Genomic DNA, 16,035 nt, shown 5'->3' with positions numbered 1-16,035 from the left:
ATTATATCAGAGAATCTAGCTGGAATGGAGTAGATTTTAGAGTTAGATTTGTCCGAAATTAGGCTTTATCTAAGAAGTCTCACACATGATACCTGAAATGAAAGTATTTTGAGGGTATTAACACACACACACAAATCTCAAAACACAAGAGGTCAAGCAGAGCTCAAGGGATCTCCATTCCTCTTCCCAACACTTCTCTGCCATTCCTTCTTCCAACATCATGGGTAAGGCTTTTGTCATTTTGCACCTGGCAAACATTACAGTTGTATTTTGATAACCTTCCTGCCTCTATTTTCTTCCTTATCTAATCCACCTGGTACCAGGGGAAGCCCAATTATACTTGAATATACTTGTGTCATACTTTTGATCAAAAATAACTCTTTCTAAAATAAATAAATAATTCTAAACTTCTGTTTATCTTTCAAAATTCTGTATACTCTGTACCTTTAATAATTCAGCTAACTTTATTTCCTATGACCTCTTCTAATTGAGTCAGATTGATCTCTTCCCTTTCCTCTCATATCTCTCTTTCCTCCACCCCAAAAGAAAAGGGTATTGATTCTTGCCTCTATTCATATCACCTGTTGTTTTTGTAATGTGTCATCGAGTCGGACCCGACTCAGCGACCCCTCCTTGGGTTTCTGAGGCAGTATCACTATAGAAGTAGATTGCCCAACATTCCTTCCGAGGAGTGGCTGGTGGGTTTGAACCACCAGGCTTCTGGTTAGCAGTCAAGTGCCTTAGGCACTATGCTACCAGACCTAGTCTCCTAAATATAAAAGGCAGTTTCACACAGTATAAAGAACACACCAAACAGGGCACCAGAAGATGTAAAAAGGTGTAGGGGAGGTGGCTGACCTCCTCTAACTTCACAAGGAGGGAGAAGGATCGAGATCAATAGCACAAGGATCATTCCTATGAGGTAGCAGTTAGACATGCCTCTACTCTCCAAACTTTTTACCAATTCTGATGCCAACCCTCCATCTCATGGCACTTTCTACTTCTCTGCTAGGTTCAATAGTCTGTTGCAATGGCCAGATAAAATTCACAGACAATACACATGATTATGGGGTTTATTAGGGAAGTAATAGGTTGTAATTGAGGATCAGGAATGTTCAGGATACAGTTCTTCAATCAGGATAGCTTGCCCTCAGCCATGCCTGAAGGCAGGTCTCTCCTTAGCTTGGCCTCTAGACCCTATGGCCCCTTAACTCTGCCCTGCTTGGGCAAGTATTACAAAACTCTTTTAGCTCTGCTGTTAAGTGCCCAGAGAGGCACCCTACCATGCCAGCAAGACTCCTGCCCAGAGCCACTCTGCTTCCTTGCTCCATGGGCCAGGAAGCCTGACACTGTCTTATGCCAAGTCTCTAGGTTCTGCTGCTTCTGCTGTCACCATTTCTTTGTTGCTCCTTCTCACCATCTCTGGTGTCACAGCTATCTGCTCCTGAACTGAAGAGGTTCAGGACAGGGATCTCAGGAACAAAGGACACACTCCACTCCTGGGCTCTTCTTTCTTGAGGAGAGTGAGATCCTGCCTTTCTGCCTCAGGGTTGGCTCATTTTAAACCTAGCTGGATGGCAAAACTGACCAATTCCCAAGTGAGGCTTCCATATACCTTATTTCCATGGTCCCACCCCCTACAAGGGTGCCAGGTACCTTATTTACATTATTAGCAAACTATCCAATCCCCTTGGTAGACTACATTTGCATAGTCTCACCAGTCATCTGGTGGGAGTTACAAAGACTATGGCCAGAAGAGCCACACCAAGTAATTCACTATACTACAGAAACCTGGACTTAAGACTTTCCGTTAACCCATATGTGGCCTTGGCTAAGTTATACAATCCTTCCAAGACTCCATTTCCTCATGATATAAAATGCGGACAACAATTTCTTGTCCTACCTACTTCAGAAGTTTTGATGTATGTGTTTTTGAGAACTGGTAAAATAAGGATATCAAATGATCTGAGAAATCCTCTGGTAAAGAAATATGTATAAGGTTGCTTATTCTAGTATTTTCTAAACTTACTTAAGTAGAATCTTTTTTCATGGTATATAATTATCCTTCAAAACGGTGGTCTAAGGAAGACTAGTTTTGGGAACACTGATTTGGTTTAATACTCTCATTTTATATATAAAAATTTGAGATCAATAGAGCTTCAATAACATGGCTATGATCATGTGTCAAAGAAAAATAAGAGTAAGACTTACTAGAAAAAAACATGCAATTCATTTTCAGTCTCTTTTTGAGGAAGGAGAGGCAGTATGCACAACCATTAATCATATAGGCTTTCAAGTCAGAGAAACCCTTTTTTAAACCACTTACTTGATACATAATGTCAAAGTTGGTTTATCTCTATATATCTCTGCTGCCTTATTTGTAACATGAGAATGCTAAGACACACCTCATATATTTGTAAGGACTAGATAACACAACTCACTCACTGCCATGGAGTTGGATCTGACTCATAGCGACCCCTCCTTGGCTTTCTGAGGTGGTATCACTATGGAAGTAGATTGCCCAACCTTCCTTCCAAGGAGTGGCTAGTGGGTTTGAACTGCCAGCCTTCTGGTTAGCAGTCAAATGCTTTAGGCACTATGCCAACAGAGGTCCTAAGGACTAGATAAGATGCCTGAAATTATTTGTAAACATTTTTAGTATGGAAATTACTAGTAAACACTGACATTTATAGAAATTCAGAGGTGAAATGTGGCTGATTATGTCTGGAACACAGACTCTGGCCCCTGATCATCCTCTGAGGATGAACAAAGGACAGTCAGCCTAAAACTTTAACTAAAAAGTTCACTAAGTATCTGCAATATGTGCTAGGTGTTGTAGTAGTTTGAAAGTATTAGATAATAGGTAAGACATGATATCCAGGAAGTAAAGCCACCTTCTATCAACCTCTGACAAATAATTGGATTTAAAGGTTTACAAATTACCAGGGAGTTCCAAAGAGGAACAACACAGAGTTCAGGAGTCCAGATCAGTTATTCCAAAGGCCAGCCAACAAATAGTTATTATCTGTGAGGCTCTGGTTCCAAGATCGGTTTCAGAGGCAGGACTGACAAGTTAAGGTAGGACTAGATAAAGAGTAACCTGGGACCTGGGAGTTTGGTGACCTCACGCACATAGGAACCTGGTGAAGGATCAAGAGTTATCTGATGTCACAAATGTGGTGAGAGCAAGAGGCCTTGGGCTCAAGGATATGAGTAGACTATCTAGGTAATTAAAACTGCTTATTTATATTAGGCCCATTTCATGTGATGAAATGCCAAGTTCCATAACTTACTGCCTCATAGTGCCATATTATAGCAGACAAGGGATCATACGTGCTTTGTTTTAGTAGGACAGCATTGCCAAATAATGAAATGCTGTTAGGTATCATCAAGTTGTTACTGACTCATAGTGAGCCTATGTAAACAGAACAAAACACTGTCCGGTCCTGCACTGTCATCACAATCATTGTCATGTGTGAGCTCATTGTTGCAGCCACTGTGTAAATCCGTCTCATTGAGGGTTTCCACTTTGTCACTGATTCTCTACTATACCAAGCATGATATCCTTCTCTAAGGACTGGACCCTTCTGATAATGACCAAAGTACAAGAGATGAAATCTGGCCATTCTTGTTTCTAAGGAGCATTCTGGCAGTACTTTTCCAAAACAGACTTCCTTGTTCTTCTGGCAGTATATTCAATATCCTTTGACAACACATAATTCAAATGCATCAATTCTGCAATCTCCTTTTGTTTCTAAATTAAGACCCCACATTTGTCTCTCTAGGATGTTAGTGTCTTGAAACATGGGGACTGTTACAGATTTTAAAAATTTAAGGGGATTTACACCATTCAAAAATGGTACCTTGAAATAGATCAATGACCTAAATATATAAACTAAACCATAAAACTCTTAGAAAGAAATAAGAGTAAATCTTCATGACTTGGTTTTGGTAATGGATTCTTAGATGTGGTACCAAAAGCATGAGCAGCCACAGAAAATATAAATTAGACTTCCTCATAATTAAAAAACTTGTGCATCAAAGGACATGAGCAAGAAAGTGAAAAAAATATTTGCAAATCAAATATTGGACAAGGGTCTAGTATCTAGAATACATAATGAACTCTTATAAGTCAAAAACAGACAAACAATTTAATTTAAAAATAAGCAAAATCTTGAATAGACATTTCACCAAAGAAGATGTACAAATGGCAAAAAAGCACATGAAAAGATGCTCAACATTATTAATTGCTAGGGAAATGCAAATTAAAATCACAATGAGGTACCACTCATATCCACTAGAACAACTACAATTTATAAAAATAAAATATAGTAAGTGTGGGTGAGGATGTGGAGAAATGGGACCCCTCATATATTGCTGGTAGGAATGTAAAACGGTTCAGTTGCTACGTTTGGCAGCTCTGCAAAAAATTAAACAGAGAATTACCTTATGACCTTGTGTAGCATCATATTCATCATAGCCAAAAAGTAAGAACAACACAAATGTCCATCAAAGGATAAGTGGATAAACAAACCATGATATATACACAAATTGTATTATATATTATTATTCAGCCACAAAATGGAATCAAAAAGTGATATATGCTATCATGTGGATAAATCTCCAAAAAATTATGCTAAGTGAAAAAAAAAAAAAACAGATACAGAAGATCATATATTGTATGATTCCATTTACATAAAATATTCAGAATAAATAAACCCCTAGAGACAGAACACAGATTGGTGGTTGCCAGGGGCTGGAGGAGGGAGAAATGGGTAAAAACTTCATAATGGGTAAGGGATTTTACTTTGTAGTGATAAAAACGTTTTGAAATTAGATAGAAGTGGTGGTTGAACAACTTTGTGAATGTACTAAATAACACTGAATTACATTTTTAAAGGTTAATTTTGTTATGTGAATTTCAAAATTCAAAAATTATTTTTAGAAAAAGAAAGTACATAACCACCAGATAAAATGCCTGTTCTTGGGCTGGATACTATTTGGGCCAACTTAGCTGTTGTTTTTAGGTGGTGTCAAGTATGCTCTGCTCATAGAATGAAATGCTGCCTGGTCCTGTGCCATCCTTATAGTTGTTGCTATGTGTGTGCGCCCATTGTTGCAGCCACTATGTCAACCCATCTTGTTAAAGGTCTTTCTCTTTTTTGTGGAGGCTCTCCTTTTGGATCCAACTCATAGTGACCCCTCCTTGGGTTTCTGAGGCAGTATCACTAAAGAAGTAGATTACCCAATCTTCCTTCCGTGGAGCGGCTGGTGGGTTTGAACCACCAGCCTTCTGGTTAGCAGTCAAATTGGCTTAGGCACTACACTACAAGAGCTCCTAGTAGAGTCTGAGTGTGCCAATTGTTGCAGCCTCTATGTCAATCCATCTTGTTGAAGGTCTTCCTCTTTTTTTGTGGAGGCTCTACTTTACAAGCATATTGTCCTTCTCCAGGGAATGGTCCCTCCTGATAACATGACCAAATATGAGAGACAAAGTCTCACCATCCTGGCTTCTAAGAAACATTCTGGTCACTTCTTCCAAGACAGATATGATCAAACTTCTGGCAGTACATGGTATAGTTAATATTATTCACCAACCTCATAGTTCAAATGCATTGATTCTTCTTTGATCTTTATTCATTGTTCAGTTTTCACATGCATATGAGGACATTGAAAATGCCATGGCTTGGGTAAGGACCACCTTCATCATTACAGTGACATCTTTGCTTTTTAATACTATAAGAAGTCTTTTGCAGCAGATTTTCCCAATGCAATACATCTTTTGATTTCTTGACTATTGCTCCATGGATATTGATTGCGGATTCAAGTAAAACGAAATCCTTGACAATCTTCAATCTTTTGAGTATGTAGCATATTGGTCCAGTTGTGAGGATTTTTGTTTTCTTTACATTGAGGTGTAATCCACACTGAAGTTTTTAGTCTTTGATCCTCATCAGTAAATATGTCAAGTTCTCTTTGCTTTCAGCAAGCAAAGTGTGCCATCTACATATGTCAGATTGTTAATGCGTCTTCCTCCAATCCTGATGCCTCATAATTCTTTATACAGTCCATCTTCTTGCATTATTTGCTCAACATAAAGATTCAATAAATACGGCGATTTCGTGATTTAAAAGCATTCAGTATCCCCTTGTTCTGTTTGAATGATTGCTTCTTGTTCTATGTTCAGGTTCCTCATGAACACACCTAAGTGTTCTGGAATTCCCATTCTTCGCAATGTTATCCATAATTTGTTATGATCCACACAAATTCCTTTACATAGCCAATAAAACACAGGTAAACATCTTTCTGATATTCTTTGCTTTCAGCCAAGATCCATCAGCAATGATATCCCTCATTCCATGTCCTCTTCTGAATCCAGCTTGCATTTCTGGCAGTTCCCTGTCTATGTACTATGTCAAAAAGTACTTACAATAAGTAATGTAACCATTTTAAATTATTTTCAAAAATATTTTACATATGTGTGATAGTAATGATACTGTTTGATAATCTCCATGTTCTTTCGGATCACCTTTCTTTGGAATGGAAATAAATATGGATCAGCAGTTGGCCAGGTAGCTGTCTTCCAAATTTGTTGGCATAGATAGTGAGTGCTTCCAGCATCACATCTATTTGTTGAAACATCTCAATGGGTATTTTGTCAGTTCCTGGAGTTTTGTTTTTTTTTAAAAAAAAACCAATTCCTTCAGTGCAACTTGGACTTCTTCCTTCAATACCATTGGTTTCTGATCAAATGCTCCTCCTGAAATGGTTGAACATTGACCAGTTCTTTTTGGTACAGTGACTTTGTGTATTGCTTCTATCTTCTTTTGATGGTTCCTGCATCATTCAATATTTTCCTCATAGAATCCTTCAATATTGCACCTTGAGGCTTGATTTTTTTTTCTTTAGTTCTTTCAACTTGATAAATGTTCAGTATGTTCTTCCCTTTTGGTTTTCTAACTCCAAGTTTTTGCATATTTCATTATAATACTTTACTCTGACTTCTTGAGTTGCCTTTGGAATTTTCTATAAAGCTCTTTTACTTCATCATTTCTTCCATTCACTTTATCTACTCTACTTTCAAGAGCAAGTTTCAGAGTTTCTTCTGACATTCATTTTGGTCTTTTCTTTCTTTCCAGTCTTTTTAATGACCTTTTGTTTTTTTTCATATATGATGTCTTTGATGTAATCCCATAACTCATCTGGTCTTCAGTCATTAGTGTTCAGTTATTCATATCCATTCTTTGGGTGGTCTCTAAGTTCAGGTGAGATATACTCAAGGTAGTATTTTGGCTTTTGTAGACTTGCTTTAACTTTCTTCTGCTCCATTTGAATTTGCATCTGAGCAATTGATGAACTGTTCTTCAATTGGCCCATAGCCTTGTTCTGAGTGATGATATTGAGCTTTGCCATCATCTCTTTTGTCATACGCAGTCAATTTGATTCCTATATGTTCCATCTGGCAAGGTCTATGTGTATAGTCACCATTCATGTTGTTGAAAAAGGTGTTTAGAATGAATCAGTCTCATGTCTTGTTAAATTCTATCATGCAATCTCTGGCATTATTTCCATCACCAAGGCTGTATTTTCTAGCTATTCATCTTTCTTCTTTGTTCCCAATATTCACATTCCAACACTAGTAATTATCAATGCATCTTGATTGCATTTTTGATCAATTTCAGGCTGTAGGAGTTGGTAACAATTTTTAATTTCTTCATCTTTGGCACTAGTAGTTGGTGTGTAAATTTGAATAATAATTGCATTAACTGGTCTTCCTTACAAACCAAACCAAACTCACTGCCATCGAGTTGAATCTGACTCAGAGACCCTAAAATACAGAGTAGAACTGCCCCCATGAGTTTCCAAGGCTGTAAATTTTCTTCTTCTTTTAAAAGTTTTATTGTGCTTTGTGTGCAAATTCACAAAGCAATTTGTTTTACATTCAACAGTTTGTGCACATTTGATTTCACACCCCGATTACCATCTCTAACCATAACAAATTCTCCTTCCCTCCCATCCCTGTGACTATCTGCTCCCTGGGACCTTCTTAACCATGCATTCCTGTTTGTCCAGCTTTCCCTCTATATGAATGCTACCCCTGTGGTGTCTCATGGCTGATTGCTGTAAGGGGTGCATCGTCCCAGGGTAGGTGCCCTGCATGTAGGTCTTTCTTCTGTTGACCTGAGAGCCAATCTATGGGAGTGAGTCCAATTCTAGGCCCGAAGGGTAACCCAGGGCCATAGTCTTAGGGGTTCCACCAGACTCTATCCAACCAGTAATTCTGGTAATTTTTGTGTTTTTTAATTTTGTTCCACATTTTTCCACCCACTCTATCTAGGATCTCCAGTTTTGATCCCTTTTCGAGTGGTTGGCATTGGTAGCTGGGCACTATCTAGTTCTTCTGGTCTCAGGGTCATGAAGGCTGAGGTCCTCATGGTCCATTTTATCCTTGGACTAATTGTTTCCAGATGTCTTTGATTTTCTTCACTCTTCTTTGATTCAGATAAGAGAAGACCAATAGCTGCATCTTAGATGGCTGCTCAAAAGCTTTTAAGACCCCAGTTGTTACTCACCAAAGTAGGTTGCAGAAGAAGATTTTTATGTGCTATGTTGTGCTAATTGAGCATGATGTCCCCAGAGACTACAGTTCTGAGTCAGCAGGCCCAGAGATTCTCCTCTCAAGGTGTTTGGTTGTCTCTGAGAAGTTACTCCAATACTTCCTTCTGTTGCTTCTGTAATGTATGTGGCTAATTTTGTAGCATAAGTGCATATGTAAGATTATCTTTAGCCATCCTTGGTCTAGGGTATATTCCTGTTTGCCTACCTCCACCTGTCTATGCATTTATTCACAGCCCGGTATTTGGTGTTAGTGGTAATGCAGTATTGCACATTAACAGAGGCAGGGTCACCAGTGCCTTTATGATTAATCAAATTGGAGAACCAAAACAGAATCACTGAGAACCAATTTAGGAAGCCCATCCTTGTGATTTTGTCTCTCTAGAACCACTCCCAATACCAGATGTGTTAGGCTGGATTCTCTAGAGAAGCAAAACCAGTAAAGCTTATATATACATATAGAGAAACAGAAATTTATCTTAGGGAAATGGATCACACACTTATAGAAGCCGGCAAGTCCCAAGTTCTTGGATCAAATGTCAAGCTAGAGACATCACTTCACTCAGGCAGCTACTGACTGCTGAGGCTGACAAGCCTAAGGTTGACAAATAAAATGGCACAGTCCCAGTGATACCAAATAACATGGCAGGCCATTGATTCAAGCCCATTGAAAGTCCCAAGATCAGCAGGACATGGCAGGCTGCTGAACAATAACTTGGCTACATGCAGGGTCCAAGTGTGCCATAAGCTAGAGACCATTCCCAAAGCTGTTTCTTATATATGGGAAGCAGACCACATACCCAAAACAGCTACTCAGCTACTCCAATAGATTCCACCATGGAGTTAATTACCAATCTCACCATGGAGAATAACTACATTCAGCTGCCCAGTCACTCAACCAGGCCCAGCCAAGTTGACACACAAATATAACCACCACAATTCCACCTCTTGTCAACTTGGAACCTGTACAGATCTTCAATGGGTGGTATCTGCACAGGTCTCCTCCACTGGGTACCTCCAGTCCCCTAGTTCCTGAATAGTGACTGCACCCCCTTGGCCTAGAAAGGGGGCCCGTTCCTCTCCTTCTTGGGCATGTTAGCCCTGGCCCCTCACTCTTGGGCAGCAGCTATGACTCCATCCCACTGGCTCACATGAATGAGCAGCCCCACACTCCAGAACCAAGTTGGTGAAGGTCTGGCTCTTTGAAACCTGGGGGGCTATGGTGGTTCCACTCTCAAAGGCCATGGTCCTACGCTTGAGACTGAGGCAGCTCTTGCTTCCTGTTTCTTTGGTCTCTCTGTTTCTGCTAGTTAATGCCCGAGGGCAATAATCCACTCCATCGGAAATCTTCCTGCCCAAAGGACACTTAGCTTTCTTGCTCTGTGGGTTGGCCAACCTGCTACTCCATCTCATGCTGGTCTCTTCTACCAATTAATGCCTGAAGGCAACCCATTCTGCCAGGAAGCCGCCTACCCAATGGCACCTGGCTTTCTCCTCCATGGGCTGGTAAGCCAGTTGCTGTTTAATGCCGGTCTCTGGGCTCTGCTACTGCCGTCTCTCAGGCTGGTCTCTCTGCCAGTATTTCTCTGCCAGTTTCTTGGTTGTGCTGCTGCCATGTCTCACGCCACATGCCGGGGTCTCTCTGCTGGTGTCTTGGGTAAAGGATGCACTCCACTCCTGTTTCCACATTTCAAGTATCTGTCAGAGCAGCACCCCACTCTCTCAGTACCATATTCTGTTCTGGTTACCTAGTGCCACTCTGACAGGAATATACCACAAATGGGATGGCTGAACAAACAGGAGTTTATTCTCCTACAGTTTGGAGGCTTTAAGTCCGAGTTCAAAATGCCAGGCTCTAGGGGCTGTGTGAAAGCCCCTCAACCTTGGGCTTCAGCTCTGTCTCTTGCTCCCAGGCCACTGAAGCTAGAGACATCTCTTTACTCAGGCAGCTATTGGCTGCTGAGGCTGACAAGCCCAAGATCAACAAATAAAATGGGACAGTCCCAGTGTTACCAAAGAACATGGCAGGCCATTGATCCAAGTCCATTGAAAGTCCCAAAGTCAGCAGGCTATGGCAGGCTGTTGAGCAACAACTTGGATACATGCAGGGTCCAAGTGTGCCATAAGCTAGAGACCATTCCCAAAGCAGACCACATACCCAAACAGCTATTCAGCTGCTCCAATAGATTCCACCATGGAGTTAATTACCACTCTCACCACGGGGAATAACTACCACTAGCTGCCCAGCCACTCAACCAGGCCCAGCCAAGTTGACACACAAACTTAACCATAACACACATATACTAGTATTTGCCTCTACTGTCTATATTGTATGTGCATGTTTCAGTGTCCTTTCCCCAATGTTATCATGTTGGTCACAGACTTTTTCCATACCATTCCTCCCCTGACCCAAATCAACATGGGACCCCCAACTAGTCTGAAATTTTCCCTTCCCTTCCCTCCCAAAGGGAGGGAATTTCCTTCCCTAAGTAAACTTTTCCTTGGTTTTTTATAATAATAGGCTCATACAATATTTGTCCTTCTGCAACTGACTTATTTTACTCAAGGCTATAAATCTTTACAGAAGCAGACTGACTTATCTTTCTCCTGTGGAGTGGCTGGTGGGTTCCAACTGATGACTTTTCATTAGCAGCTAGCACTTAATCACTGTGAAACCAGATCTTCTTGTCTTCCTTATAGGCATGGGAATATTATCCTATCACTGACAGTGTTGTACTTGAGGACAGAGCTTGAAATGTTCTTTTTGATAATGCATTCATCATTATTCCTCTTCAATTTATTGATCCTGGCATAGTAGACCATATGCCTGTCCTATTCAAAATGGCCAATACCAGTCCACTTCAGCTCACTAATGCCTATGATATCAATCTCTGTAAGTTCCATTTCATTTTTTACAACATCCAATTTTCCTAGATTCATACTTTGTGCATTCCAACTTCTGAGTATTAATGGATGTTTACAGCTGTTTCTTCCCATTTTAAGTCATGCCCCATCAGCAAATGGAGGTCCTGAAGGCTTTATTTCATCCACATAATTAAGGTTGACTCTACTTTGTGGAGGCAGCTCTTCTGCAGTTGTATTTTGAGTGCCTTCTAATCAGAAGGGCTCATGTTCTGGTACTGTGTCAGATAATGTTCTACTACCATACATAAGCTTTTCACTGGCTTATTTTCTCAGAAGTAGATAGCCCAGCTATCATTCCTAGTCTGTCTTAGTCTGGAAGTTCTACTGAAACCTGTCCACTATAGGAAATCCTGTTGGTATTTGAAATACTGGTGGCATAGGTTGCAGCATAATCGCAATACATAAACAATTACTGTATGACAAACTGACAGAAGAGTGATGGTTAGTTCTTTAGTTTTTGTAAGAGTGTGTATTTTACACATGTAGGTTGCAATATTTAAGTTAGGGATAGACTGTCTAATTTACTTTAGAATACATCAGCATAATAAAAAGAAAAGGTTGTAGAAAAAAACATAAAAATTTATAGAAGGAAAATTTGTGCTGGCTTATGAGGCAAAGTACTTAGGTAATTATTTTTGTGTATAAGAAAATAAAGTAATAAGGCTAGTTTATAAAATACAAAAGTATACATGACATACTCCACACTTTAAAGTGTTGTTGTTGTGTGCCGTCGTCGGACCCAACTCATAGTGACCCCCTCCTTGGGTTTCCAAAGCAGTATCACTACGGAAGTAGATTGCCCCATCTTCCTTCCAAGGAGTGGCTGGTGGGTTTGAACCGCCAGGCTTCTGGTTAGCAGTCAAGTGCCTTTAGCCACTATGCTACCAGAGCTCCCAGTCATAACAAATGATATGTACCTAATGTTTGCTAATTATCTGAGATCTTCCTGGCTGGAAATTTCAATTGATTATTGTTGCTAACTAGAAGGTTGGTGGTTCAAACCCACCAACCGCTCTTCAGAAGGAAGATTGGGTAATCTACTTCTGTAGAGATACTGCCTCAGAAGCTCAAGGAGAGGTTGCTATGAGTTGTATTCAACTCAATGGCACATAACAACAACAACAACATTGTTAATTAGTTTCTTTTTTTGAAGATCGTAAGTACAATAAAATCATGTCCCTGAGAGAGAAAAACACTTATCTAAATTTTATTTAATGGAATGTGTAGAGGTATGAATTCCTTTTAATTTCTCCTGATATACAGGACATACAGTTTTAGTACTCTATGTTATTTTCATACCAAAAAATGCACCATTAGAAATGAATTGCTTCTCATAATGTCCTGAAATAAAAGAATTATAAGTCAAGCTAAAGAAAAAAATAAATCTACTGAAAATAATCTAAAAATGAATGCCAAAAGGGCAAGGAGACTACATCTTCTGACCTCCTCTAACCACACAAGAGAAAGACAGAATCACAATCAGCAGCCCAAGGCCTATTCCTGTGAGGCCAGACATGCTGCCTCTCTCCAGCCGTTTCACCAACCCTGGCACCAACCGTTCTTCCCACAGCACCCACCACTTCTCTGCTGGGGTCGATAATTCACTGCAGTGGCCATACAGAACTCACAGATTATGGGGTTTATTAGGGAAGCAACAGGCTACAATTCAAGTTCAGAAATGCACTCAGTTCCTGACAGCTGGCCGTCTCACTTAGCAGCTGGCAGACTCTCTCAGCAGCATGTGTCTCTCGCATCTCTCTCTCAGCAAGTATGAGTCTCTTGTGTCTCTCTCACCAAGTACATATCTCTCACATCTCTCTCTCAGCAGTGTGTATCTCTCACATCTCTCTTCTCAGCAAGTGTGTATCTCTTAGGAGTGTGTTTCTCCCAGGAGCATGTCTTTCTCAACCAGCAGTCAGAGAAACTCCTTCTGCTTCTACAAGTGCTCTTTTTGAGCCTGGCAGATAGGACAAACTAACCAATCCCAACATCAGAATTCTATACACCTGAGACAGAGAACTTCCTAGAAGATTGCTTCATGCCAGTCTCAACAGAAATACCCCAGGTGGATAACTTTACCAATCAGCAGCTACTCAGTTGCTCATAGTAAATTCCACCATGAAATTTACAAAGACTTACGGCTAGAAAAGCCACGCTACGTAATTTACTACACTGCAATGAATAAAATCTTCTTTCAAGCCAACTCTTTCAGACTGCCATTGTCTGTCATAACATACAACCAAACAGAAACCTAGTAGACTATAAACCTCAATATCACTATCAAAATGAATTAGTAATGACAAATAGAAAACTCACCAGGTTCTGCAAGTTTAAGAGCTTGCAAATCAAGACTTTCATTTTCTTTAAAGAATATCTGGAACTTTTCAAAAGTAGCTGCATATAATTGGGCAGATTCAAATGCTGCCTGAATGGCTTCCTAAATGTTATAAATAAGCAAACAAACAGAATTCAAGTAACATAAAAAAATAGACAAACAAAAAATCATGAGTGCCTTATCTGAGACCAAGCTGGATATATGAATCAGAATACTATAAAGCAGTTTTAGAACAAGTAAACATACCTTTATTTGATAAATAATTGTATGAAAATTCTTATCATCATCAAATACTGCTGATAAACTTGGTCCAAAACCACAGGTTTTTTCTTCAAGTTTGTTGTTAATGTAAGGACTGGTGAAAGCATCAAAATATGGATCAGGCACGAGATTAGAAACTGATAACACAGTGTTTTGAAACTGATTAATTGTACCTGAAATCACATCCTGTTAGAGAGAAAAGCATAAATATACATGTAAACACATGCATGATTATACTTATGAATTTTCTGAAATGCTGAAACAAATAATATTTCATTCAACCAGGCCAAATGCTGCATTGACTTTGAGTATATTATACTCAGAAGACATAGCCCCTGCTTTTAGTAAATATATTTCCCAAATGCGATAAAGCCAGATAAACATAAAATTACAACATATTTTGAGGAGAGCTATATTTGAAGTATGAAGAAAATAAAATAAGATCTTAAGAGAAGTGAAGCCAAAATATGCCTAATGGAATTAGCACAAATTGCAGGATTAAACATTTATATTCTTTGAGTAGTAATTTCCAGTCTGGAAATCTAACATGAGAGGAAAAAAAAAATTAGGCTTGTAAACAAAAATGTATGTGCACTGCAGCATTACTTATAATAATAACTAGAGAAAAACTTAAATGTTCAAAAATAGGAGTATGATTATATAAGTCATGGTACATTTACACAATGAAAAATTATGCAACACTTAAAATAGTGACTCTGAAGATTCTTTAATGACACGGTGAAAAGCTTGTGATAAATGAGCAGGATATAAGAATGGAGTATAATATGATCCTAATTTAAAAACACATTTTTATAATTTCTTGGTAAGTTATATTATGTTTTTATACCAGTATGTACTAAAACAAAACCAGAAGGAAAAATATCAAAATATTGAAGATTTTTTTTTTTTAGTGGCATAAGAGATTATGGGTGGTTTTAATGATCTTTTTCTTTGCTTTTCAAATTCTCTCCAGTGAGCATGAATTTTTTTTATAACTTACAAAATAAGACAAAATCTAATTGGAGAAAATGAGATAAAGAAAGGGTACTTCTTAAAATGAGTCTTAAAAGATGAGCAGGCACTTCCCAAGTGTACGCTCCAGCAGAACAATCTTTGCTAAGTTGCTGCATGTTAAAGACTCCATGGGCTGGCAGGTTTGGGGGCTGTAAGTCATTAAGTTGCTGTAAGTGTAAGTGTCTGTGTGGAAAAACAGATGTCATGCTTCCCAAATCAGTTAATTTTTAGTTAATCCAAAGGGAGATTATCTTAGGGAAATCTCACTGAATCACATGCAAGTCCTGAAAAAGGAGATTGAATTTTTCCTGAGAGAGATTATTCACCTGATACTGAAAAGCAAAAGGCCATGTTGTGAACTGCCTATGCAGTGAGCCACATGGCAAGAAACTGTGGGAGGTCTCAAGAATGTACAAGTTGCCCCTTGAAGACATTTCACAAAAAAAGGGGGGAATCTCAGTCCTATAGCTGCATGAAGATGAAATCTTTTAATAACCTAAGAGAGCTTGGAAATGGATCCTTCCTCACTCAAGCTTCTGACAAGATCTCAGCCCCAGCTGATACTTAGATTGCAGCCTGGACAGATCCTGAAGTAGAGGATCAAGCTAAATTCTCCCCAAACTCCTGATCCAGAGAAAGTATGAGATAATAAGTGGGAGTTGTTTTAAGCCACTTAACTTATGATAATCTGTTACATGTTGTTGTTGTTATGTGCTGTCGAGTCGGACCTGACTCATAGCGACCCCTCCTTGGGTTTCTGAGGCAGTATCACTATGGAAGTAGATTGACCCATCTTCCTTTCGAGGAGTGGCTGGTGGGTTTGAACCACCAGCCTTCTGGTTAGCAGTCAAATGCCTTAGCCACTATGCTACCAGAGCTCCCAA

The 16,035-nt window shown here is 39.3% G+C and overlaps 1 protein-coding gene across 1 annotated transcript in view; it reads right to left on the bottom strand.

Annotated features, from left to right (window-relative positions):
* DNAH6 (dynein axonemal heavy chain 6) overlaps positions 1-16,035 on the bottom strand; it is a 447,135-nt gene that overhangs the window by 366,409 nt on the left and 64,691 nt on the right. Inside the window, exons 10-11 of the mRNA XM_007948902.2 lie at positions 14,123-14,323; positions 13,858-13,978 (exon numbers count right to left, since the gene is read on the bottom strand). Of these exons, the coding sequence (XP_007947093.1) occupies positions 13,858-13,978; positions 14,123-14,323 (322 nt within the window). The remainder of the gene's footprint in view (positions 1-13,857; positions 13,979-14,122; positions 14,324-16,035) is intronic.

The sequence above is a fragment of the Orycteropus afer genome, unplaced genomic scaffold (assembly GCF_000298275.1).
Source record: "Orycteropus afer afer isolate SDZICR_OR568_19922 unplaced genomic scaffold, OryAfe1.0 scaffold00231, whole genome shotgun sequence".
Classification (NCBI taxonomy): Eukaryota; Metazoa; Chordata; class Mammalia; order Tubulidentata; family Orycteropodidae; genus Orycteropus; species Orycteropus afer.
Note: the sequence above shows the minus strand (reverse complement) of the source record. Positions and strands in the feature narration are given on the sequence as shown.